At 38.3% G+C, this 20,306-nt stretch overlaps 2 protein-coding genes, 1 non-coding gene and 1 pseudogene across 6 annotated transcripts; 1 reads left to right on the top strand and 3 right to left on the bottom strand.

The window, feature by feature from the left end:
- Nucleotides 1-1,050: 1,050 nt before the first annotated feature.
- LOC103933734 (nuclear transcription factor Y subunit C-2) lies at nucleotides 1,051-3,366 on the bottom strand. 3 transcript variants are annotated; one of them, XM_048574095.1, is made up of 3 exons: nucleotides 3,188-3,366; nucleotides 2,316-2,710; nucleotides 1,051-2,187 (listed from the first exon to the last, which is right to left on the bottom strand). In XM_048574095.1, exon 3 carries the CDS (start codon nucleotides 2,144-2,146, stop codon nucleotides 1,307-1,309), a length of 840 nt encoding a protein of 279 aa, XP_048430052.1. In that variant the 5' UTR covers nucleotides 2,147-2,187; nucleotides 2,316-2,710; nucleotides 3,188-3,366; the 3' UTR covers nucleotides 1,051-1,306. The 3 variants fall into 3 exon arrangements, with proteins under 3 accessions (XP_048430052.1, XP_048430051.1, XP_009341698.2); XM_048574094.1 differs by having other exon boundaries at nucleotides 1,051-2,710; XM_009343423.3 differs by lacking the exon at nucleotides 2,316-2,710.
- A 1,694-nt stretch (nucleotides 3,367-5,060) lies between these two features.
- LOC125472325 lies at nucleotides 5,061-6,477 on the top strand (annotated as a pseudogene).
- A 123-nt stretch (nucleotides 6,478-6,600) lies between these two features.
- On the bottom strand, nucleotides 6,601-13,815 carry LOC103933735. Of its 2 annotated transcripts, XM_048573604.1 has the most exons (9): nucleotides 13,550-13,815; nucleotides 9,336-12,201; nucleotides 9,152-9,232; nucleotides 8,452-8,604; nucleotides 8,136-8,299; nucleotides 7,831-7,978; nucleotides 7,609-7,731; nucleotides 7,174-7,261; nucleotides 6,601-7,050 (listed from the first exon to the last, which is right to left on the bottom strand). In XM_048573604.1, the coding sequence occupies exons 2-9, from the start codon at nucleotides 12,078-12,080 to the stop codon at nucleotides 6,857-6,859; spliced, it is 3,696 nt and encodes a 1,231-aa protein (XP_048429561.1). In that variant the 5' UTR covers nucleotides 12,081-12,201; nucleotides 13,550-13,815; the 3' UTR covers nucleotides 6,601-6,856. The 2 variants fall into 2 exon arrangements, with proteins under 2 accessions (XP_048429561.1, XP_009341700.2); XM_009343425.3 differs by lacking the exon at nucleotides 13,550-13,815 and having other exon boundaries at nucleotides 9,336-12,216.
- A 5,438-nt stretch (nucleotides 13,816-19,253) lies between these two features.
- TRNAR-CCG lies at nucleotides 19,254-19,326 on the bottom strand. The gene has a single exon. It is a non-coding gene; the product is annotated as a tRNA-Arg (tRNA).
- Between the last annotated feature and the right edge of the window lie 980 nt (nucleotides 19,327-20,306).

The following is a 20,306-nucleotide window of genomic DNA, read 5'->3' as shown; positions in this document are numbered from 1 at the left end:
CTGACTGCACCCTCACGCCTTGCGTCGGTATGTCCCCCAACACTGCCTGAATCCTCCCTGCAATGCCTCGAAGGCGATCACATCTTTGTTTCAGAGCATCCAGTGGTGGAGCTAGCATGGGTCATTAGTTGTTTTTGACCTCTAACAGCTTCAAAAATTTATGTATATTGTTTGTATATTGTTTAGACCCGTATAAGCAAACTAAATTACAACCTCCTCCTTCTACTTTTTTAATTTTCTTCTACCATAGCCTTGACAGAATTCAACATTACCCACATTATCCTGCATCCACTCTCAACAAGTCTCTACAAATTATAGTAGTTGTCAACATATGTTGGCATAAACTTTTGAGATATGTTGACAGAAATTGGCAAGTGCCTATTAGGTGTCCGACGAAATGGCTCAATGAGATTTTTTTTGGTTGATAATTATGATCCATTATTTGAAAATAGAGTAGAAATGGGAAAATTACCGCAGAGGAGACGGTGATTGTTGAAAGCTGAAAAACAGAGGAAAAGGTCCTGATGTTTGAGCAACGAAGTTTGGTGAATTAAACCCTAATTTTTCAAAGATAAAATGATTATGATTTAACGGTTGAAATTCCAAGATTGTAAAATTTTCACGTCAAATATACATTATCATGTTAGTTCATGTATTTTGCAACGCAAAATATTCCGCTTTTTTTTTTTCCCCCATAATTTTGACAAAGTAAACTAGTGAAAATATGGATTTAGGTAGTCATCATGCATGCTTGATAAGTACGTGGTCAAAGGAGACAGACTTGTGTCACCATAGAAATACTCTCGTATTTTAACGGGCGTGACGAGTGTTATAAGAATATGAGAATATCCTAATTCTATGCAAGAATCTCTCCAATCAAAGACGAAGCTTTAACGAGTAGAAGGAAGAGGAGAGAGTTGGCCTTCGTAAGGAAAATCATGACAAAGGACAACACCACGACAAGAAGTGGAATCCAGGCATATTTGGTTTCTGGTCAATTCACATACGTTGGCAAATAATGGACGAAAAACTTACAGCAGCCAAAGCAGGTAACAATCAAAAGCACTAAAAAAATTAAGTCAATTTTCAAACTTTTAAATCCGAGATAATAACACGCGAAAAGCTAAAACTTCAAATCAGTAGAGACACAGAGCACATACACAATAAACCTAACTTTAGCTGCACTGCACAATCCACTAGGGTGTAGCGTCACACTCGCCAACTAATCCAACGGTACTAAAACTCATCTCTAACGATAACACGCTATGCCCCGCAACAGCTTTGGCAACAGCTTTGGCCAGAATCATTAAGTGTCCGTCTGCTGCTGTTGGGCCTGTTGTTGCTGTTGCTGCGGCTGTTGAGGTTGAGACTGAGCCCACGGCATGAAAGACACAGGTGGTCGAGGCTGTTGAGAAGCATACATTGCTGCTTGATCAACTGGCTTCCCCATGATCATCCCAGGAGCTCCCACAGGATGCTGCTGTGGAACATAATAGTATGGAACATCTGCTGGGGAACCCACCACTGGGAGGGTAGCCTTGGTCACACCAAGTGCCTCTTCTTTCAACTCATCTCTTGGGATAATATCAACCAAAAAATCAAAGACGTCAGTCCTTGAAATAGCTGCTGCGATATCATTCTTTTGTAATGTCCTCCTTTTGTTCTCCTCTGTGTGAATCCACGAGCGCAAAGTCAGCTCCAAGATGAATATTTCGCATGCCTTTGCAAATATAACTGGAGCCTCAGCAGATATCATTCGAACATCCTCATCAGCTTTCATTATTTTCTTAATTCTAGCAAGTGGAAGGCTGTGATTCTTGAAGTCGGATGCTTTCTCAATGTCTTGCATTTGGTCCGACCAGAACTCTTGAAGCTGCATCTGTTGTTGCACCTGTTGTTGGTGGTGAAAGTGCTGTATTTTCTGGTAGGCAAGCTGATGTGACGGATCAGGGAAAGTGGTGGGAGGGTGCGTTGGGGAAGGGACAGACACAGCAGGAGTTCCAGAAGCCACCATGGGAGCACTTTGATACGAAGGAGGAGGATATGATGTCATTTGACCAGAACCTGCTACGACACCAACTGCAGGCTGCTGTTGATGGTGCTGCTGCTGGTGCTGTTGTTGCAGTGTTTGTTCTGAGTGATCCATGCAAGTATCCTTCTTGTCCTTGCTATTCCCTAATCACAATGCTGGATGAAGAATAACAAAATGAATAAAAGAACTTAAAATATAGTGGTCCTCTCTTTGATGGAGGATATACGGCTTTCATAGAGCATAAAACAAAATTTGACTCAATGACTCAATGACACAGATAAACCTTAGAGCTCAAGCATCGCCTTTACACCAAAACCAAAATGTTTCAACCACCTCCAACTCCCGTTTCTAAGGGATAGTCGGTGTTGCATATTTTGAAAAACTGATATGGAGACCTATACCAAAAATCTGGGTGGACTCTGGATTTGATGAAGGAACATTCCGATATTCAATAAGCTTCGTTTAATTCAGCAACAGGTTTACGCCTCTCCAATAACCAACCACGAGTTCTGTTTTGATGCATCTATCCACTATATGCATGCTTAGAACCATGCCAGGGCAAAATATAGCTAATTTGAGAGTCTAAATTTTTATAATTTCTCAGTCCTTAACCAATCTGCTCTGTTGATTGAGGAAAAATGACCCCACTGTTCCTTCACTAAACAACACGTCCCGCTTCTGCAGATCGTCATGCCAAAATTGTTTTAGAAATTTTATGGCACATCATGCATTCTTTATAATCACAAATGAACACAAAACCCTTCAAACAATAAGAACATAAGAAAATCAACCGCATAAAAATCTAAAAAATCAGCTTGAATAATACATGATAATTAACTAAACAACCAGTTAACAGAGGATTAGGGAAGTTTTAATTTCATTTTAATCACACTCAAGCTACTAATGCATTGTTTGGTTGCTGAAAAACCAAAATTCTATCTTTTTTCCCATTGAGTGCTTAACTTAAGTGAACCCACTAATTATAACACAATCCAGAACAACACAAACAGATAAAGATGGAAAATATTCCATTTTTCTTGCCTAAACTTTCCCAGCAACCAAACAGAGGATACAAACAAAATTACAGGCCAACAAACCATCTAACAACAAAATTTCCTCAGAAAACCCAAAGAAAAAAGTAAAATTAAGAATTACCCATTAGAGCTTAGCTGAATCTTTTCCTTGGCAGAAACCCTAACAGAGAAAAAGAGAGGAATCTAGAGAGAGAAAGAGAGAGAGTGAGAGAGTCAAATGGGAGGGACAGAAAGTTTGAAATGTTTGGGCTTTTTAGAGAGAGAAAAGGAGAGAGTTCGGGAGTATCGCTAGGTTGACACGTTTCGAAGACTGAGAGTTCTGACTATTCTAGGAGTTATGTTCAGAGCTGCCACGCGTCGATACCTCACTGGGGCTACAGTGGACAGGGATGCTCGCGTATACGATTGTGACGTATGAGAAAAAGCACCGCATATATGTTGGTAAAGGGTATTTTCGGAAATATAATTTGATCTAGGTAAGCATGCGGGATGGAGTCGATGGACCGTGGAGCGATTTCATGCGGTCACGTGACACAAGGGGTCCCCATGACTTTTTTTTTTTAATATATCGATATTCTTACATTAAGAAAATGGAGAGTTCAGCAAAATCACATAATGAGCAGCCTAATTTGATATCGAGTTCGTCATCCACGAGATTCGAACCTAAGATCTCACACTTCCAAGTGAAAAAGAATATCACCAGACCGTATTACTGAGTATTAGTAGTTTACTGAGGATTGACATTCTCTTCAGATCTCTGTGTTCAAAGTCTAATGATTAGGAGATTCGAGCCGTTGAAGAGAGAGCTCGAGACTCTTGATTTGTGTGAAGTGAAATAGTAGAATGGGCTAAGGAGAGTTGCAAAATTTAAATGAGTGGTTTGGATCTCCTGGTCCTTGGAATCCGAACACAAGAATCCAGAAAATATCTCAATTCGTCTATGGAGTATTGACATGGCAAAACTCTGATGTACAAGTGTTGGATCACGTGTCTGCATGTGTGGTCACACTTGTGTGGTCCCATCTTATAAGAAGGTTGGATGCTTTCGCAGTGGAAAAGAAAAATGACATGTACTAGTTTTTTTTCACATGTCTTTGTGTTATTGCTATTGTTTGTGTCATACAATTTGTTCTTCTCATACTGACAAAGCTAAGTTTTATATCATGAGGAGCCACAAAGTAAAATCATAGGATTTTGCCCTCAATTATGATCTAGAGCGGTTAAGGAAATGAATGAGGGACCAAGACATCCTCCCACACAAAACCTCGTTCATATGTTAGACTTGTGCACTACAAGGTGGCATTCAAGTTCTTATTTGTGCGTAAGTGGTGTTAATTTGCGCTTATGTTTGAATTTTAGGTCAACTATACAAAACCTCTCAAACCTAGGGTAGTTGGGGTTGAGTTGACACGGTCTACTGGAAGTGAAAGGTGGCTCGACCATAAATTGAAAATGTATAACAGATAAAAAAGAGTGTTCGGATAACATCACTCTTGCTCTAAAACCAAACCGGTTGCAAGCAAAGCAGCAGAGGCAGTGAGAGCCGAGACCACCTCCTCCGTCTCATTGCTTGTCGGCCGACCAAGGCGAGAAGGACTTGTGACAAACAACAAATGACAACCAATTAAAGCCGCACTAATTGTTGTAGTTACCGACTCAAAAGTCAAAACTCCCAAACTGTTTATTTTTAAGGCTGTCTGGCTACTCATGTAAACCTTTCTACATCTAATAACAATAGAACTTGCTGTTCCCCCCTTATCATGTTCCCTTTGAGGGAGGGGTGGGGCATCCCAATATGATGCATAACCATTAAAAATAATGCCTATTTGTTTTATGTGAGATGTGAAACTTATTAGAGTTATGTTACGGTCAGTCGTTTATGTGTGCGTGACAACTTTTATCACTGATTAAATACAAATTTTATAGTAATTTACCATCAGAAAATACTTACGTGCATGACTGGTGCTTGATTTTTATCAGTTTCTGAATGTCCAAAGCTTATCCCACTTTCAAGAATTAGTTGTAACAACATGTGAGTAGGGAATATTCTAAACATTTTACACTGTGTGAGTTGGGGAACCACTTAAGTTCCTAAATCTCTAATAAGCATATATTCTCCTCTTGATGTTCGTTCCCTAGAAACTCCTCCAAAACCTAGCAATGGAAGGCTTCAATGCTTGGCTCTTCTTCACCTTGCATGAGAGCCTTAACCATGATCTCAGCATTCGGAGGTTTTGTCTGGCGCGACTTGAGCAAGAACAAGGAGGAGGACGAGGTGGAGGCGAAGGTGCGGAGCAGGAGAGAATACTCCTTCCGAGGTTGACGAATTTGTCGACAGCTTCATCAACATGGATCATTGCATTTGCATTGGTGATAATGACATTCAATCCATGGAGAAACAACAAAGTAGTAGTAGTAGTAGTAGTATTGAGTATTGAGTACTCTGATCAAGATGGGATTGAGACATTTTCAATGGTGGATGATCTGTATGGAGATGTTTTGATTATGATGGAAGCAGAAGATGATCATGTGGATATGAGTGGCTTAGTGGATGATTTTCCGGTTTCGAAAACCAAGATGCGGCCCAGGGTTGAGGAGGTGAGTCATGGTGTGGACCGCGGGACTCGTTGAAGATCACAATCCGTTTGAACTTGAAGATGGCATGAGAGCCTTGATGGAGGAGGCTACCTCACTAGGGATGCTAACAGAGTTCAATTTGATATCGGAGCCGGGGACACCATCGCTTCTGAATAGAGAGAACCTGGACTTGAGAGAAGGGAAAGCATTATTTGTCAATAGCATCATGCACTTGCGAATGTATGTCAAAAAGAGTAGAGGCTCTCTGAAGGCAATCCTTCAAGCTTTGAGGAAATTAGGTCCATCTGTGCTTACATTGGTGGAACAAGATGCAAACCACAACGGGTCATTTTTCCTCGGGAGATTCCTCTAGTCTCTTCACTTTTACTCCGCAATTTTCGACTAACCCGAGGCTAGCCTCCCGCGAAGCAGCCCTTAGAGGATGAAGATCAAGAGGCAGCATTTTTGCGCACGAAATCAGAAACATTGTCACCTTTGAGGGCTCAAACAGGATTGCGAGGCATGAGAGGGCAGACCAGTGGAGAAGGCAATTAGGGCAAGGCGGGTTTCAAGAGACGGGGTTGAAGTGTACAAGTCAAGCAAGGATGATGTTATCTGTTTATGGCTGTGATGGCTACACTTCGGCTACTGAAAAGGATTGTCTCCTCCTCGGGTGGAAAGGCAGGCCGATAATGCTGGCATCGGCATGGCAAGCGCGCAGCGTTTCTTCCTCCTAGATAGCCGTCCCCGACATATAATCTGTCGTTGCAGGCTTGCAGCTGGTCGATTCGGTTAAGCCATTGGCATAGTCTATTGGAAAGTAATAACTCGCAATCAAGGAACACAATGATGCTAGAATTTGATTCCTAAGCATATTTTACTGATGCTGGCCTACCAACCACAAGTCACAGTAAATCTGAAAAGTTGGCAAACTGGTATAAAATAAATGCATGGATATAGGAGCAGCAAAAACCAAACAACTCTGCATTCTCTTTCCAAAAGCTCAGACAATCCGCTACAATTTCGTGAATTTCTTGGGAATAAAGTAAACAAAAGGAACTGCTTTGATCGGAGCCAATTCCATTCCGGAAATAGTGGAAACGATGGATCTGTGCTCCGATCAGGATATCACACACACTATCTTGTGAGTTAACGATTGAACAAATAAATATCGCGTCTAAATATTGCAAAACCGACACAAGTGTACATATTATTATTTAGGAGCTTTGTGACCCTGTGCTTTAGGTTGGCTAGCCGCTGTACTCATTACTCGTAAGCATCTGGCGATTTCTGTGAACGATGGCCTGGCTGCAGGATTAGGGGCCCAACACTGCTCCATAAGCGTTTTCCATTCGGGATCACAGTAACTTGGAATGGTGGGTCTCAATGTGTTATTTACAATACCTCCTGCAGGTATTCAAAATTCGAAAAAATTAAATCCGGAGGCAAACATCAGTCTTAAGCGGTGCAACAATATTGACATGCACGCACAACCTCAACGAAAGGAAGAGAGTAAAAACAATTACTTACCTATAATTGCTCCATAGTGCATGTTGGCATACGGCTCCTCGCCAGTAAGAATCTCCCATAAGACAATGCCAAAGGAGAAAATATCAACCTACAACATTTAATCAAGACTCAGACGAGGGAAGCAATGAAGTACGTCTACCAGGTCATTCGACATTAATCAGACCCTATAAAAGAAAGGCATTCAAGAACAAGAAACAAAAATAAATCATAAGAACAACTTCTCCACCAATCGGACAATTTTAGTTTCATCCAACTTTATTTTTTAAATAGAAAGAGATCCAGTATGAAACTTCAATCATGTTAGACTTCCCTATATCTAACTGCGATTAATTGGTACTCTCTATCACTTATTATCTATCTACTTCTATCTCCATTGTAAAAGATATATAATAAACTAAATAATTTTAAACTAAAAAACTCATAAATAAATCTTACCTTTTCGGAGACCTTCGTGCTGCTGCCATTCAGCAACTCTGGGGCCATCCATGGTAACGTTCCCCGTACACCACCAGAAACCAGGGTATTTCGCTTAATTTTTGAAAGCCCAAAATCACCGACCTGGGAAGCCATACGTATTATTAGAATATTCAATGTGAGTTGCAAAGAGAGAAAAATAATCATTTTCCTAGTTCAATACAGTAATTTCATAATAATTACCTTGCAAATTGGACGTGCAGGATCTTTTAGGTTCACAAGTAAGTTGTCACACTTCAAGTCAAAATGCACAATATTCTTTGAGTGTAAATATTCCATTCCAAATGCCGCATCCATGGCAATTATTAGTCGCTTGCGGCGATCGAGATACCTGCGTTTGAAGATTCAAAGAAGGTGAAAAGAAAGGAAAAAATCGCTTCCATTCATAAACAGTGAACTTGAAACAGATGGATGAAAGTATAACTATGATTATCTGAGAGCACGAAACAAACTAGAAACATAGAGAACGGTATACAACCACCTATTACCTGTCTTTTCGAAGTAAGACATGCCTAAGAGAACCATCAACCATGTACTCCGTAACAGTAGCAAGTGTTCCCCCTGGTCCATCTTGCACCACACCATAAAATGCCACAACATTTGGATGGTGAAGCTTTGAAAGAATGTCAGCTTCCCGCCAGAACTCTATAGTCTGACAATGGAGTTAGAATTACCATTAAGGCCTTGAAAAGTAAAATATTAACGTGTCATAGAAGCAACAAAAATATGAGATCATATTTCGTCCACTTGCATCAATGAATGTGAGTTTCATTACAAAATTCAGAGGTAGGGAGGAATGACTACCAATCTCTCTTGCTCTGATGATCTCCCAGTGAAGCAGCTCTTATTTAGTCTCTTAATGGCAACATCACTACCCCTCCATTTTCCATGGTACACAGTCCCAAAGGTACCAGAACCCAGTTCCTTCAGCTGTTCGAGATCTTCGTTCTTTATTAACTATCATGTCCATGAAGAAGAAAGAATCAAACAGATGTAAAATGGAAAGTCTTTACTATTAGACAAAGTAGTTTAACTAATGCCATAAATAACAGGCCCTGTGCATTTAGTAGCAAGTCTGTTTAGATGTATAAAAGAAAGAATAACCAAGTAACTGGGGAACTAACTGCTCTAACAACAATAAAACAACCAAAGACCATCCAGAATGTTCAAAATATCCGTAATACAATTAATGAATGGAAAAACATTACCCATTAAAAGTTAGGAATGATTCTCTGTGTGCGTGTGACCATGCACCAATACATGCATGGACTATTGCACTCACACACAAATATTATCCAGATTCAAATCCTAAGCCAAGCTCTAACGAGACTAAAAAAACGCTTTTCCTACTACGAGCTACACTCGAATGAAGTTATTAATTTTTATTTTAATTTTTATTTGTATCTCTTTTGCTGTAATCAATCATTAATAGGTATCAGTTTACCTAACCAAGTTATCAAGAGAAAAATTTTGTATCAAGTTATTGAACGTGTAAGCATCACACCTGCAAGGTACTGATATCAAAATCTCCCAAAGAAGGATCTAAAGGAGGTAAACCAGCTCTTCTGCTTGCAGACTTCCCATCCTATATCAAAGTAAATGAAACATTTTTTGATAAAAGAGTAAATGAAACATTGTTAGCAAAGGAGCAATTAGTTAAGAAAAATGAGAACTGATCAAAAGACTACCTCATACTCCGACTGTTGCGCTCTTATGTTTTCCATCATCATTCCCTCAAATTGCATACTTTCAGTGTCCTTCAGTTGTGAATGACCATAATTAGAGTGCAGAGCTGTTGCGTTAGCTTTAGCCATTCCAGGCAACTCTGTGTGCATGTCTTCTGCAAATTTAGGCTGAGAACCAGCTCCTTCTGCTGTTAACGGTGTAACATGATAAGATCTACCGTCCTCATTTCCAATCACAGGCGGAAAACCAAGATCCTGGTCCATAAGAGAAACATCTTTTTTATCAAAACCTTCTTGTGCCAACTTTTGGAAATATGACCAGTGTCTTGGTTCATGATTTTCCATCTTTAAGCTCAAACCAGTTCCATCCTTATGCAGCAAACCAATATCAGGGGAGTCTTCAGAAAGTATTGCCTTGGAGAATATATCTGACAGGAAATCACGGGGAAATCGTTCTTCAATATCAATAATGATATCTCCCTGCACTGGGGTAGAAATACCAACTAAAGCTGCTGCTTGAGAAACATCTTTAGAAAACTTCCCTGTCAAAGAATTGGGCTCTGCATGTCCCTTAGTGTCAACAGTCCTTGGATCCTTGCTGGTGTCCTCTTTCTGATTAACCTCTGAATGATTAGATGCAGATACCTCATGTTGCTTTCCAGAAGGTAGCCGACTTATATCTGGAAACTCAGATCCGGCTTCTGCAATGTTATCAACCATATGGTTTGGCAATGCCCGCTTTACTTCACCATCTACATCTTGCAAATGCTTTAAATTCATCTGAGAAACTGAATCAGCAAATTCTTTGTACTTTTGAAGTTGGATGAGTCCATCATCAATGGTTTGAGCATCGGTACCTGTTGTTGGGGTAGATTGTTCAGTTGGGGGAGCAAGGTTGCCATGTTCCTGTAACTTGTTAACTCCTTCTATGACTGGATCCTGCTTGGTGATATCAGAACGTGAATGAGTAACGAGAAACGGAGGACCATGAGAATCATCAGACTTTGTTGATCGATTCAGCAACTCTGCCTGCTCCCTGGGAATTCTTTCTGAATAGTAGACTCTCTTAGGAAGCACAGGTAGCTCGTGGTAACCCAAATCAACTCCATTGGACAAATGGTCAGCACAAGCAGGAGGAAATGCATCGCTAGCTGTGAAGCTATCCTCAACTTCACTAGATTTTTGCACCAGCATTGGGTTCCCTGAATCAATTGATGAAGCAACCTTTTCAGGTTCCTGGTACTTTCTTTCATCTTTTGATGCTTCTTCAACAGGAAGGTAGTTCATCAAATTTCCATCATGTGGCTGAAAAGGAACAGAGTTCTCTACCCCTGAAGGGCGGAGTTTTTCAGGGTCACTCTCTGGCTGCAGTAAACCATCACGTTTGGGTTTCACCTCCTTTACTGGCATCTCAAAATTCTGTTCTCTCGAGCCACTGGTTGGCTGCCCTTCAATTGAACCTCCTTGTGGATTCAGAATCCCATGATGAGCCACTGAAACAGTTCCTCCAAATGGGGAATGACTTGGAAGGGCATGGCCATTGTGCAATGGGTGCTGCATATTTTGTCCAATATGCATCACCTGGGTATGCTGAAAAGGAGGATATGTTTCATAGGCATTTGAAGAGTTAGGCAGGATTGGCTCAGATGGCTCAGAAGATTGAATGGTTCTCGATGTAACAAAATTAGCAGTGGAATTCAAAGAGCCTACCCCTATTGAGTCTTTTGCAACCCTACTTGTGTCCTTCTCAATATGTTGTCCATCGAACTCATCTAAATTATTTGCTAGAGTGCTCGTCAAACCATGTAAAGACGAATTTTTTCTTGACCCCAGGTCCATTCCATTGATAGCAACTACATACTGAACCTCAGAATCACCATCCACACTGTGCAGACCAAACTGAGCATCCTCCAAATCACTCATGGAGAACAAAAACATCCTAAGCTTTTGTGGTCCTTCTTTATCTTCTACTTCATTCCATTCTTCCATCATATTCTGCAGATCCTCGTCACAAGATACAGAAACTAAAGCATCAAGTTCCTCTCCAGGAAGCTGATATTTAATTACATGCACTTGATTATAAATTGACAAAGCTTTATGTATAAGCTCCTGCCAGGAAATGTCCTTTCTTACACGGATAATGCGTGTTTCGCCCCCAACATACCTTAGCTTCCCATCGCTTGGTCGGGGTAAGATTTTACCACCAAAGCTACAGAGAACCTTCATTTTCATTGATGAGCTATCAGAGGCTGCATAAGAGGCATATCCATGCACATGACTGTTTCCATAGCCAGATAAAGCTCGTGGTACTGATTGAACTGACGCATACTTATTTCTGTCGTCATATAAAGCTGAGCCCTTTCTTTCAAACTGTTTTGGACCCCTTTCAGCAATATGAAGCATCGAAGTATCTGACCCACTCTCAGAGCCTGTATGACTGATTCCTAAAATTCCTTTCAGTTCAACATAATTTGTTACATAATTTGGATCGCCAACAGCATTTGGATGCAAAGGAATCCTGTGGTTCACCCGATCAAGCATAAATTGTAGAGAAAACTCCTCTCCGGTCTGTATGGAGTAATTATGTGCAGGTTTAACTTCTGGTATAAAGTCATCAGATCTCGTATCAGTATGCATGCTGCTCAGAGAGTCTGGCATGTATGACTGGGATGCAGGTTGGTAATCATCCCTCCCAGGTTCCATGGAATTGTCTTGGAACTGCTTATGCGTTCTTAATTGTTCAGTCATACCATTGTTTGAATTTCTTCCTCACCTCAACACCAAAATACCGTCAAAAACTGAGGCAATGAGGCAAAATTTTGAGTGCTCACAGTCACAGGCAGCTCCTATGAGATGCCAACATGCTGATCTTTGCAGGGAGAAAAATTGAAACAGAAAACAAGCTTCAATAAGTGTCTGGTCTCTATTGTCCATAAAAAATCCAGAAGCTTCAGTAGTATCGTAAAAGAAATGCTTCATTTGGTAAAACATGTATACCAGTAAATCTTCTTTCACTTACTTTCAACAAGTAGTGAAAATATGAGAAAGTGCGTCTCGGCATTTTAACTTATGAATAAGCTAGCAGGAAAATATAACTAAATAAAACAAAAACCCAGGAAACCTTTAATGTTCCACTACCATTTCCCCATAAAATATCAAATAATATACAAATTAGTTTTCTAGCATGTGTGTATTGCAATATATACTCACTGTCATGCAATGCATACATGTTGCATTACCATATGATCACGATCATGGAGTTCTGCACTACATGTAAATGATGTAATTATTTGAGTAATTAACACTATGCAGCCCACCCTTGGGTTATGTCAAGTGGCGAGGGAAGGTGGGAAAGTATTTCTGGGCTTCAACTGTAAGTACCTAAATCTTATTCACTGTAATCACTCCATAGAGATTGCAGGCCCCATTACAATCGATATGATTATGCAAACAACTTCAATTAGGTGACTAAATTTCTTGTATAACATTCTTTCTAATTCTGTTCAAGCGAAGACAAATCATACTATAAGAAGTCATTCCCACCCTATTGAAAATGATTGTTAAATCCTTAAGGTCGAGCCTTAACACTTCCAATCCTAAATTTCTAACCACCTTAGCCAACTAACTTCTTCAAACCCGATTGGCCACCCACCTTGTATGTGTGTAGGATTCAGCTACAACCAACTCTGATCAAACGGATATAGTATTTTCTCTTTTTTTTTACTTGTTTCTTCAGTCAATGTGAGAAACCAAAACTAAAGAATTACTGCGAGCTACAATTAACGAAAAACGTAGATGAAGAACAGAATTTGATCCTTGAGTTTTAAGCTTGATTATATATCGCCGCAGATGAATATACCTATCAATAATCATAAACCATCACAAACAAAACAAATAATTTATAAATAAAACAACTTTATGAAAATTTCCTTCTTTTTTTATGGATTAATAAAAAATTCCTTCACCAATTAACAATCACAAGCCAAACGATTCATGACCTTAATAGCTCACTTCACAGTTCCATCAAGTATAATCCACAAATACATACATACATACATATATGTATATATCCATAAAAACAACTTGAACCACTCACAGATCAAAATCCGGAAAAACCCAGAAAACCAAACTACGATCAGAAAAAACCCAAAAACAAAAATCAAACAAGAACTAGGTCAAATTTAAAACAAAGAAATTAAATTAAACCCACCAAGTACCTGATTGATTGAAAGAACAACGCTCTTGCACCCAGAAAGCTCCAAAGTTTAAATCTTTTAGGTTCAGGAAGGCTTCAGTGAACCAGCCACCGGCCCACCGTTACTGAATCAGAGAAAAAGGAGGAGTCTTTGTGACCGCAGCTCAAAAGCCCGATTTCAAAAATATGAGAAATAAGAAATAAAAACCCTCACTTTGCTTCACTTTCTCGCTCTTCCTGTTCAAAATTTTAGATTTTATTAATTTTTGGCTACCTCCCATTAATTTTTGTTACTAATTTATTGTTTTTATTCGCTTTGATGCTAAGTCAATCGGATGAAGACAGTGTTCATGTTCCAGGATTGCCCTTATTGGGTTGAGATATTACTAGAATGTTACGAGTCGGTTAGGGGAAATTTTTTTCAGTATACTGGAACATCAAAAATTATAATACAAACGGATGAAAGTTTTTATTTTTTTATTTTTTTTTATTTTTTAATATTCAATCATTTATATTATAACATTTAGTGTACCGGACTATATTTCAGTACACTAGGCAAGGTTAGTTAAGATTAAAGTTAGGCTAGCCTAGGAGAATCCCCATGGACGTTGTGAGCCCTCCTTTCTATTTGTTTTCTTGAAATTTTACACGGAGGAGAGGCTATCTTTAAGGGCTTACAAAGGGGTCTTAGACCCTTTGTTGGTTTTTACATATCACACATCAAGAATAATTGGTGGTAGTAGGGTACATGAACTTAGGTCTTGGTCTAATGAATGAAACAATATTACCAACTCAACTAATCCTTGTTGGCAAAGCTCGCCTTTTTGTGTGGAGGAATTAGGAAGTAGATTTTTTTTTCTAAATTTGAGAACACTTTTATTTCTCTATTGTGGGAAGGATATTTCAAACTTTAGTGCAAAATAAGTGGGTGTTTTTGTCTTGACAAAGTGACCTAATGCACATTGACATCAACTCACTTTTTTTTTTTCCTTCTATATAGCGATATAGTGGGGAATGAGAAATTGAACTTAGGACATCGAAATTTAGAGCTTATGCTTTCAACCAATTGATTTACAAGCTTCTTGGACATGAATCCACCTTTATTTTAACTATTTTAATTATTTGGTTAAACACAAGCGTTACAGTCTAGTAGTATTTCTCCTCACTTAATGTTTTATATTCATCTTCCACCAATGACTAATTTGAAACCAATCACTTTGAGCTTTTGTTCAAAAAATGTGAAATTGCTTCCCTGTTTTTCATACAAATTTTTGCTAATTCACAAATAAATCACATAACGCTACACGTGAATTAACTTGCAATTTATCATCAAGAAATTTGGTGAAGAAGGGATGAGCAGAGGGTTTCTAGGTGTAATGATCCTCACCCCTTTAGAAAATAATAAGCGCCTCACACACTACCACTACTGGAAGATAATCTCATATAATCATTCTCCATTTAAAAAGAAAAAAATAATACAATTTTAAATCACACGCTCCTCTGCCAATTTATCATAATCTATTGTGTTGGAATACTATTTTGACTTTCATTAGATCTGGCCGGTCTACTTTTAGAACTTTTTTTTAGTATCGCATGCTTTTATAATTATTTTATTTTTGTATAATGAATTATATGATAAAAGAAGCTTGGAATTTCAGTACACTAGGCAAGGTTAGTTAAGAACAAAGTTAGGCTAGCCTAGGAGAATTCCCCATGGACGTTGTAAGCCCTCCTTGTTGTTTGTTTTCTTGAAGTTTAGAGGGAGGAGAGGCTATCTTTAAGGGCTTACAAAGGGGTCTTAGACCTTTTGTTGGTTTTTACATATCACACACCAAGAACGATTGGTGGCAGCAGAGTACACGAACTTAGGCCTTGGTCTAACGAAGAAAATAATATTACCAACTCAACTAACCTTTGTTGGCAAAGCTCTCCTTTTTGTGTGAAGGAATTAGGAAGTAGATTTTTTTTCTAAATTTGAGAACACTTTTATTTTTCTCTATTGTGGGAAGGATATTTTGAACTTTAGTGCAACATAAGTGGGTGTTTTTGTCTTGACAAAGTGACCTAATTCACATTGACATCAACTCACTTTTTTTTCCTTCTATATAGCGATATAGTGGGGAATGAGAAATTGACCTTAGGACATCGAAATTAAGAGCTTATGCTTTTAACCAATTGATTTACAAGCTTCTTGGACATGAATCCACCTTTATTTTAACTATTTTAATTATTTGGTTAAACACAAGCGTTACAGTCTAATAGTATTTCTCTCACTTAATGTTTTATATTCATCTTCCATGAATGACTAATTCGAAACCAATCACTTTGAACTTTTGTTCAAAAAATGTGAAATTGCTTCCCTGTTTTTCATACAAATTTTTGCTAATTCACAAATAAATCACATAACGCTACACGTGAATTAACTTGTAATTTATCACCAAGAAATTTGGTGAAGAAGGGACAAGCAGAGGGTTTATGGGTGTAACGATCCTCATCCCTTCAGAAGATAATAGGCACCTCACACACTACCACTGCCGGAAGATAATCTCGTCTAATCTTTCTCCATTTAAAAAAAAAAAAGGAAAATTACAATTTTAGATCACACGCTCTTCTGCCAATTTATCATAATCTATAGTGTTGGAGTACTATTTGACTCTCATTAGATCTGGTCGGTCTACTTTTACAACTTTTTTCCAGTTTCGCATGCTTTTATAATTATCTTACTTTTTTATATGATAAAAGAAGCTTGGAATTTGCCTCCTTTGCAATTTGATATTTTGAACTTTTAAGAACATGGTCGGTTTAGTCGTTTCCTTAGAATTATTTGTCATTTTCATGTTCTAAAATTATGTCACAAATCCAAAAAAAATTAGAGAATCTCATTAAAAAAATTGGAAGAAAACAACATGCAGCTTCGCAATCATCTTTGTGAATGGTTATGGCGGTGTGATGGTGACAATTCGAATTATCTAGTAGTCCTCTTTTTCTATATTTATAATTTTTGTTGAGAATGAATCTCATATTAATAGGATAATAAACTTTGTATTGACTTATAAATAAGTTTGACTACTCTCTATATTATCAATTAGTTTTATGGTAGAACTTCAGCTTTTTTCATAGTATCAGAGTAGGTTGTCTCACTTGTGAAGTCCAATGGCCGCGTGTGCTCCACATCACCATGTTGTGTTGTCCACATTGTTGTGAGGAGGGACTTTGCATGAGCTTTTGGCAGTTTGATTATCTAGTAGTCCTCTTTTCTTATATTTACAATTTTTGTTGAGAATAAATTCCACATTAATGACAGAATGAACTTTACATTAACTTATAAGTAAATTGGGCTACTTACTATATAGCCAATTCATCTTATGGTGGAACCTCAACTTTCTTCATAGTATCGAGTAGGTTGTCCTGCTTGTGAAGCTCAATGGTCACGCGTGCTCCACATCACCCAGTTTTGTTGTTCACATTGATGTGAGGAGAGACTTTGTATGAGCTTATAAGTAAGTTGAGCTACTCCCTATATTGTTAATTAGTTTTATAATGGAACTTCAACTTTCTTCAATTTGATACTCTCATCCATAGAGAGGAAAAAAATAAAACAAATGCTAAGCCTTTGAATTAGCACTAGTAATGAAAAAGATTTAAAAAAAAATATTAGAATGTAAGCATTCAACTTAAAACCATTTAAGCACTTATGCAAGACTTCAATTTTTCACAAAGAAAATGTTTGCTTCCCTCCAATGCACACGAGAAAATGAAAACACGTTTTGGTTGACAAATCAAAGGTAACAAACTTTTGGTTAGGAACTTCCGGATGTTGTAGCCCCTGCAATGAGTGGCTCCCATGAACGCCGATCTCACACGATAGTAGTCGTACTCAAGAATTTTCTCCACGAGCGTAGGGCTAGGAATAATTTGTGCTCTTCTTAGCCTTGATATTTGAGGTCCTTGAGTCCCCTCCTATGGTTGTTGGACTTCTTTATATTAAGAACCTGGTGTTTCTCAACTGAGCTTGTAACGCAGTTTTGGTGCCTACTCCAGTTTGTATCCTTTTTCAGTGTTTCTTCTTTCTCCAAATTTCTTTTTTTCTACATTGAGATTGGCTACCTGATCTGACAGTACACATAGCCATGTTTATAAAACTGCAATGAGGGACAGAAGTTTTAGTTTTGGTGGTGTAATCTGGCTTAGAAAATCTTAAAAGTTGGTGGTCTACTACTAATTGCACCGAGATTTTTGAAGACAATATTGATTTATGGTTTACGCTTATTGATGAACATTTGGAATGCGTGAGAAACAGACTTTGCATATATATAAAGAAGAAGATCTATGTTAACATTGTGTTGTTTGGTGCATAGACTGCATACATAATTAGTTTGTAAATTCAATGCTTTGATGATTGGTATTTTAGATCATGCATTATATTTTAATTATAAAATTTGGAAATATGACTTTAATCCCTAAAATTTAATTTTTTTTCAACATAAATTCTGACATAATTTTTTTTACTCGAATAAAGCTCATTGACTAGACTCCACCTAAGCAAATTTAGTAATTATGATTGACTTTAGACACTTTAAAAATATAACATGCCTAATATACGTAGTGGGCGTGATTTTACCATGGTAGTTGTAGACGTCAAAATTTCGGTGAAATGAATGTTGACCAATAATTAAAATTTCAACGCTCACGTGTCACATAAATTTTACATGTAGCGTGTGACTCAACGAAAAATCGAAATAAATTGGAAAAGTCATCAAATAGGACACGTGTCAATACCTGGCAGAAATGATTTATTTCATCTGATTATTTAAATCCAAAAATCAAGTTTTGGAATTCTATAAATAGGAAGCCAAGGCATTCATTTTGGGAAGGAAGAAAGGAAGGAAAATTGACATTACACCAAAACCTTGAAGCCTTGAAACTCTAAAGCTCTCAAGCAAATCCCGAAGGATCAAGAAAGCACTCTTTGTTCTTCGTCAAATCCTCCTTCAAGATCAAGCCCCAACGGCCCTTGAAGAACTCCCACCAACTCAAGATCAAGCCCCGACGGCCCCTTGAAGAAAGTGTTCATCGTTCATCATCCGTTCATCCTAAGATCAAGCCCCAACGGCCCTTTGGATCAACAACCTCAACAAACTCATACACCCATTCTTCAAGATCAAGCCCAACGCCCCTTGAAGATCCATTCATCAACTGTTCATCCTTAGATCAAGCCCCGACGGCCCTTTGGATCAACAACTCATCCACAAACCTACACCCTACGAAGATAGAATTAGAGGATCAAATTACAAAGAGATTGTAACCCCGAAATTATTAATACAAAAATATATTTTGTACACGTATTCTTGTTTCTTGTTTCAGGAAAAAATTCGTGTTTACAGTAATCATAGTTGAATGTTGTAGCTTAAGTGGCAAATAGCATCTCTATACCTCGTTCGGAAGTCTATGTTCTAAACCTCTCTCATCTACTATTGGTTGTATATATAATAAAAAAGGGTCTAATTGTGAAACTGAAAAATCATGAATCCATTATACTTGAAATTTGTAATTACTACAATGTCTTAATATATTTTCCATGGTGGGGGAGAGAGACTCTTGTTTTCTCAAATCTGCCCCCATTTTTTTTTTTTTTTTTTTTTTGAACGCCAAATCTGCCCCCATTAGGTTCAACATGAAGAACAAGAAATTGCACTCAGCAAAAAAAAAAAAAAAAAATGTAAAAGCGATCGCGATGGGACTCGAACCCACAATCTCCCGCTCCGGAGGCGAGCGCCTTATCCATTAGGCCACGCGATCAAGCGTTGACAATTTTACCATAATATTTTATTTAAATTATGTTTTTTCCTTCAGATTTGGATGCAAATTGCTTAGAAATATCCGATTCCGAGCTGAAAAGTTCGAAAATATTTCGTCCGAATCAAATCCGAACCCCCCACCCTCTCCGCCGCGAAAAGAATTGGATAGGAATTCGAAGTGAACATTCCGAATATATATTACGTGGAGAGAGTTACGGAGATGAGATACTTTTGAACTTTGGTATAGAATTAGTTCACTACTTTCTAATAGGCCAACCAACAATTAGTGATGTATGAAGATAGGGATGTTACTTGCAGTACAAGTAATAGGCTAAGCGTAAATCGATATGCTGATATCATAAATATGGACCAATAAGATGGAAAGAAAAATTGTAATTTATAGGCTTCATATGAAGAGAAAAATGCATTGAGAAGTAAAAGGGTTATGAATGAAACAAAATACTTCAATTTCTTGCAACAAATTCAGGATATCGTCCTGGAGGATCCCGACCACTGCTTTGTTGCAAGCCGAAGCTCCTTCTTAGAAGGGGACACCCACCAGGGTAACTAGGACGACACTCAAACGATTGGCATTGCTGGTTTGAAGCCTTGTTATGCATATGTATCATCGTTAATGTTTGAACTACATGTTATGCAATAGATACTGATAATTTCGAGAACGAAATTTTTATATGGAGGAAGGACGTGAAATGAACCCATTACTGTCACATCCCAGCCTTGGGCAGATTACTTCCCGGGCCCGCTCCATCACCGTAGCACGATATTGTCCACTTTGAGCTTACCATTCCCTCACGGTTTTGTTTTTGGGAACTCACGAGCAACTTCCCAGCAGGTCACCCATCATAGAATTGCTCTAACCCCCTTCTCGCTTAACTTCGGAGTTCCTACGAAACCCAAAGCCAGTGAGCTCCCAAAAGGCCTCGTGCTAGGTAGAGATGAGAATATACATATAAGAATCAC

Source organism: the organism of the source record quoted next, unplaced genomic scaffold (genome assembly GCF_019419815.1).
Source record: "Pyrus x bretschneideri cultivar Hongxiangsu unplaced genomic scaffold, Pyrus_bretschneideri_v1 Contig7, whole genome shotgun sequence".
NCBI lineage: Eukaryota > Viridiplantae > Streptophyta > Magnoliopsida > Rosales > Rosaceae > Pyrus > Pyrus x bretschneideri.
This window is presented reverse-complemented; position numbering and strand designations above follow the sequence as displayed.

Coding starts and splice junctions, on each gene's coding strand:
- LOC103933735 (XM_048573604.1), bottom strand. CDS start 12,080: ATGACTGAACAATTAAGAACGCATAAGCAGTTCCAAGACAATTCCATG. Junction 8,300..8,451: donor CATCAGAGCAAGAGAGATTG/GTAGTCATTCCT, acceptor CTCCATTGTCAG/ACTATAGAGTTCTGGCGGGA. Junction 7,051..7,173: donor GCACTATGGAGCAATTATAG/GTAAGTAATTGT, acceptor GAATACCTGCAG/GAGGTATTGTAAATAACACA.
- LOC103933734 (XM_048574094.1), bottom strand. CDS start 2,146: ATGGATCACTCAGAACAAACACTGCAACAACAGCACCAGCAGCAGCAC.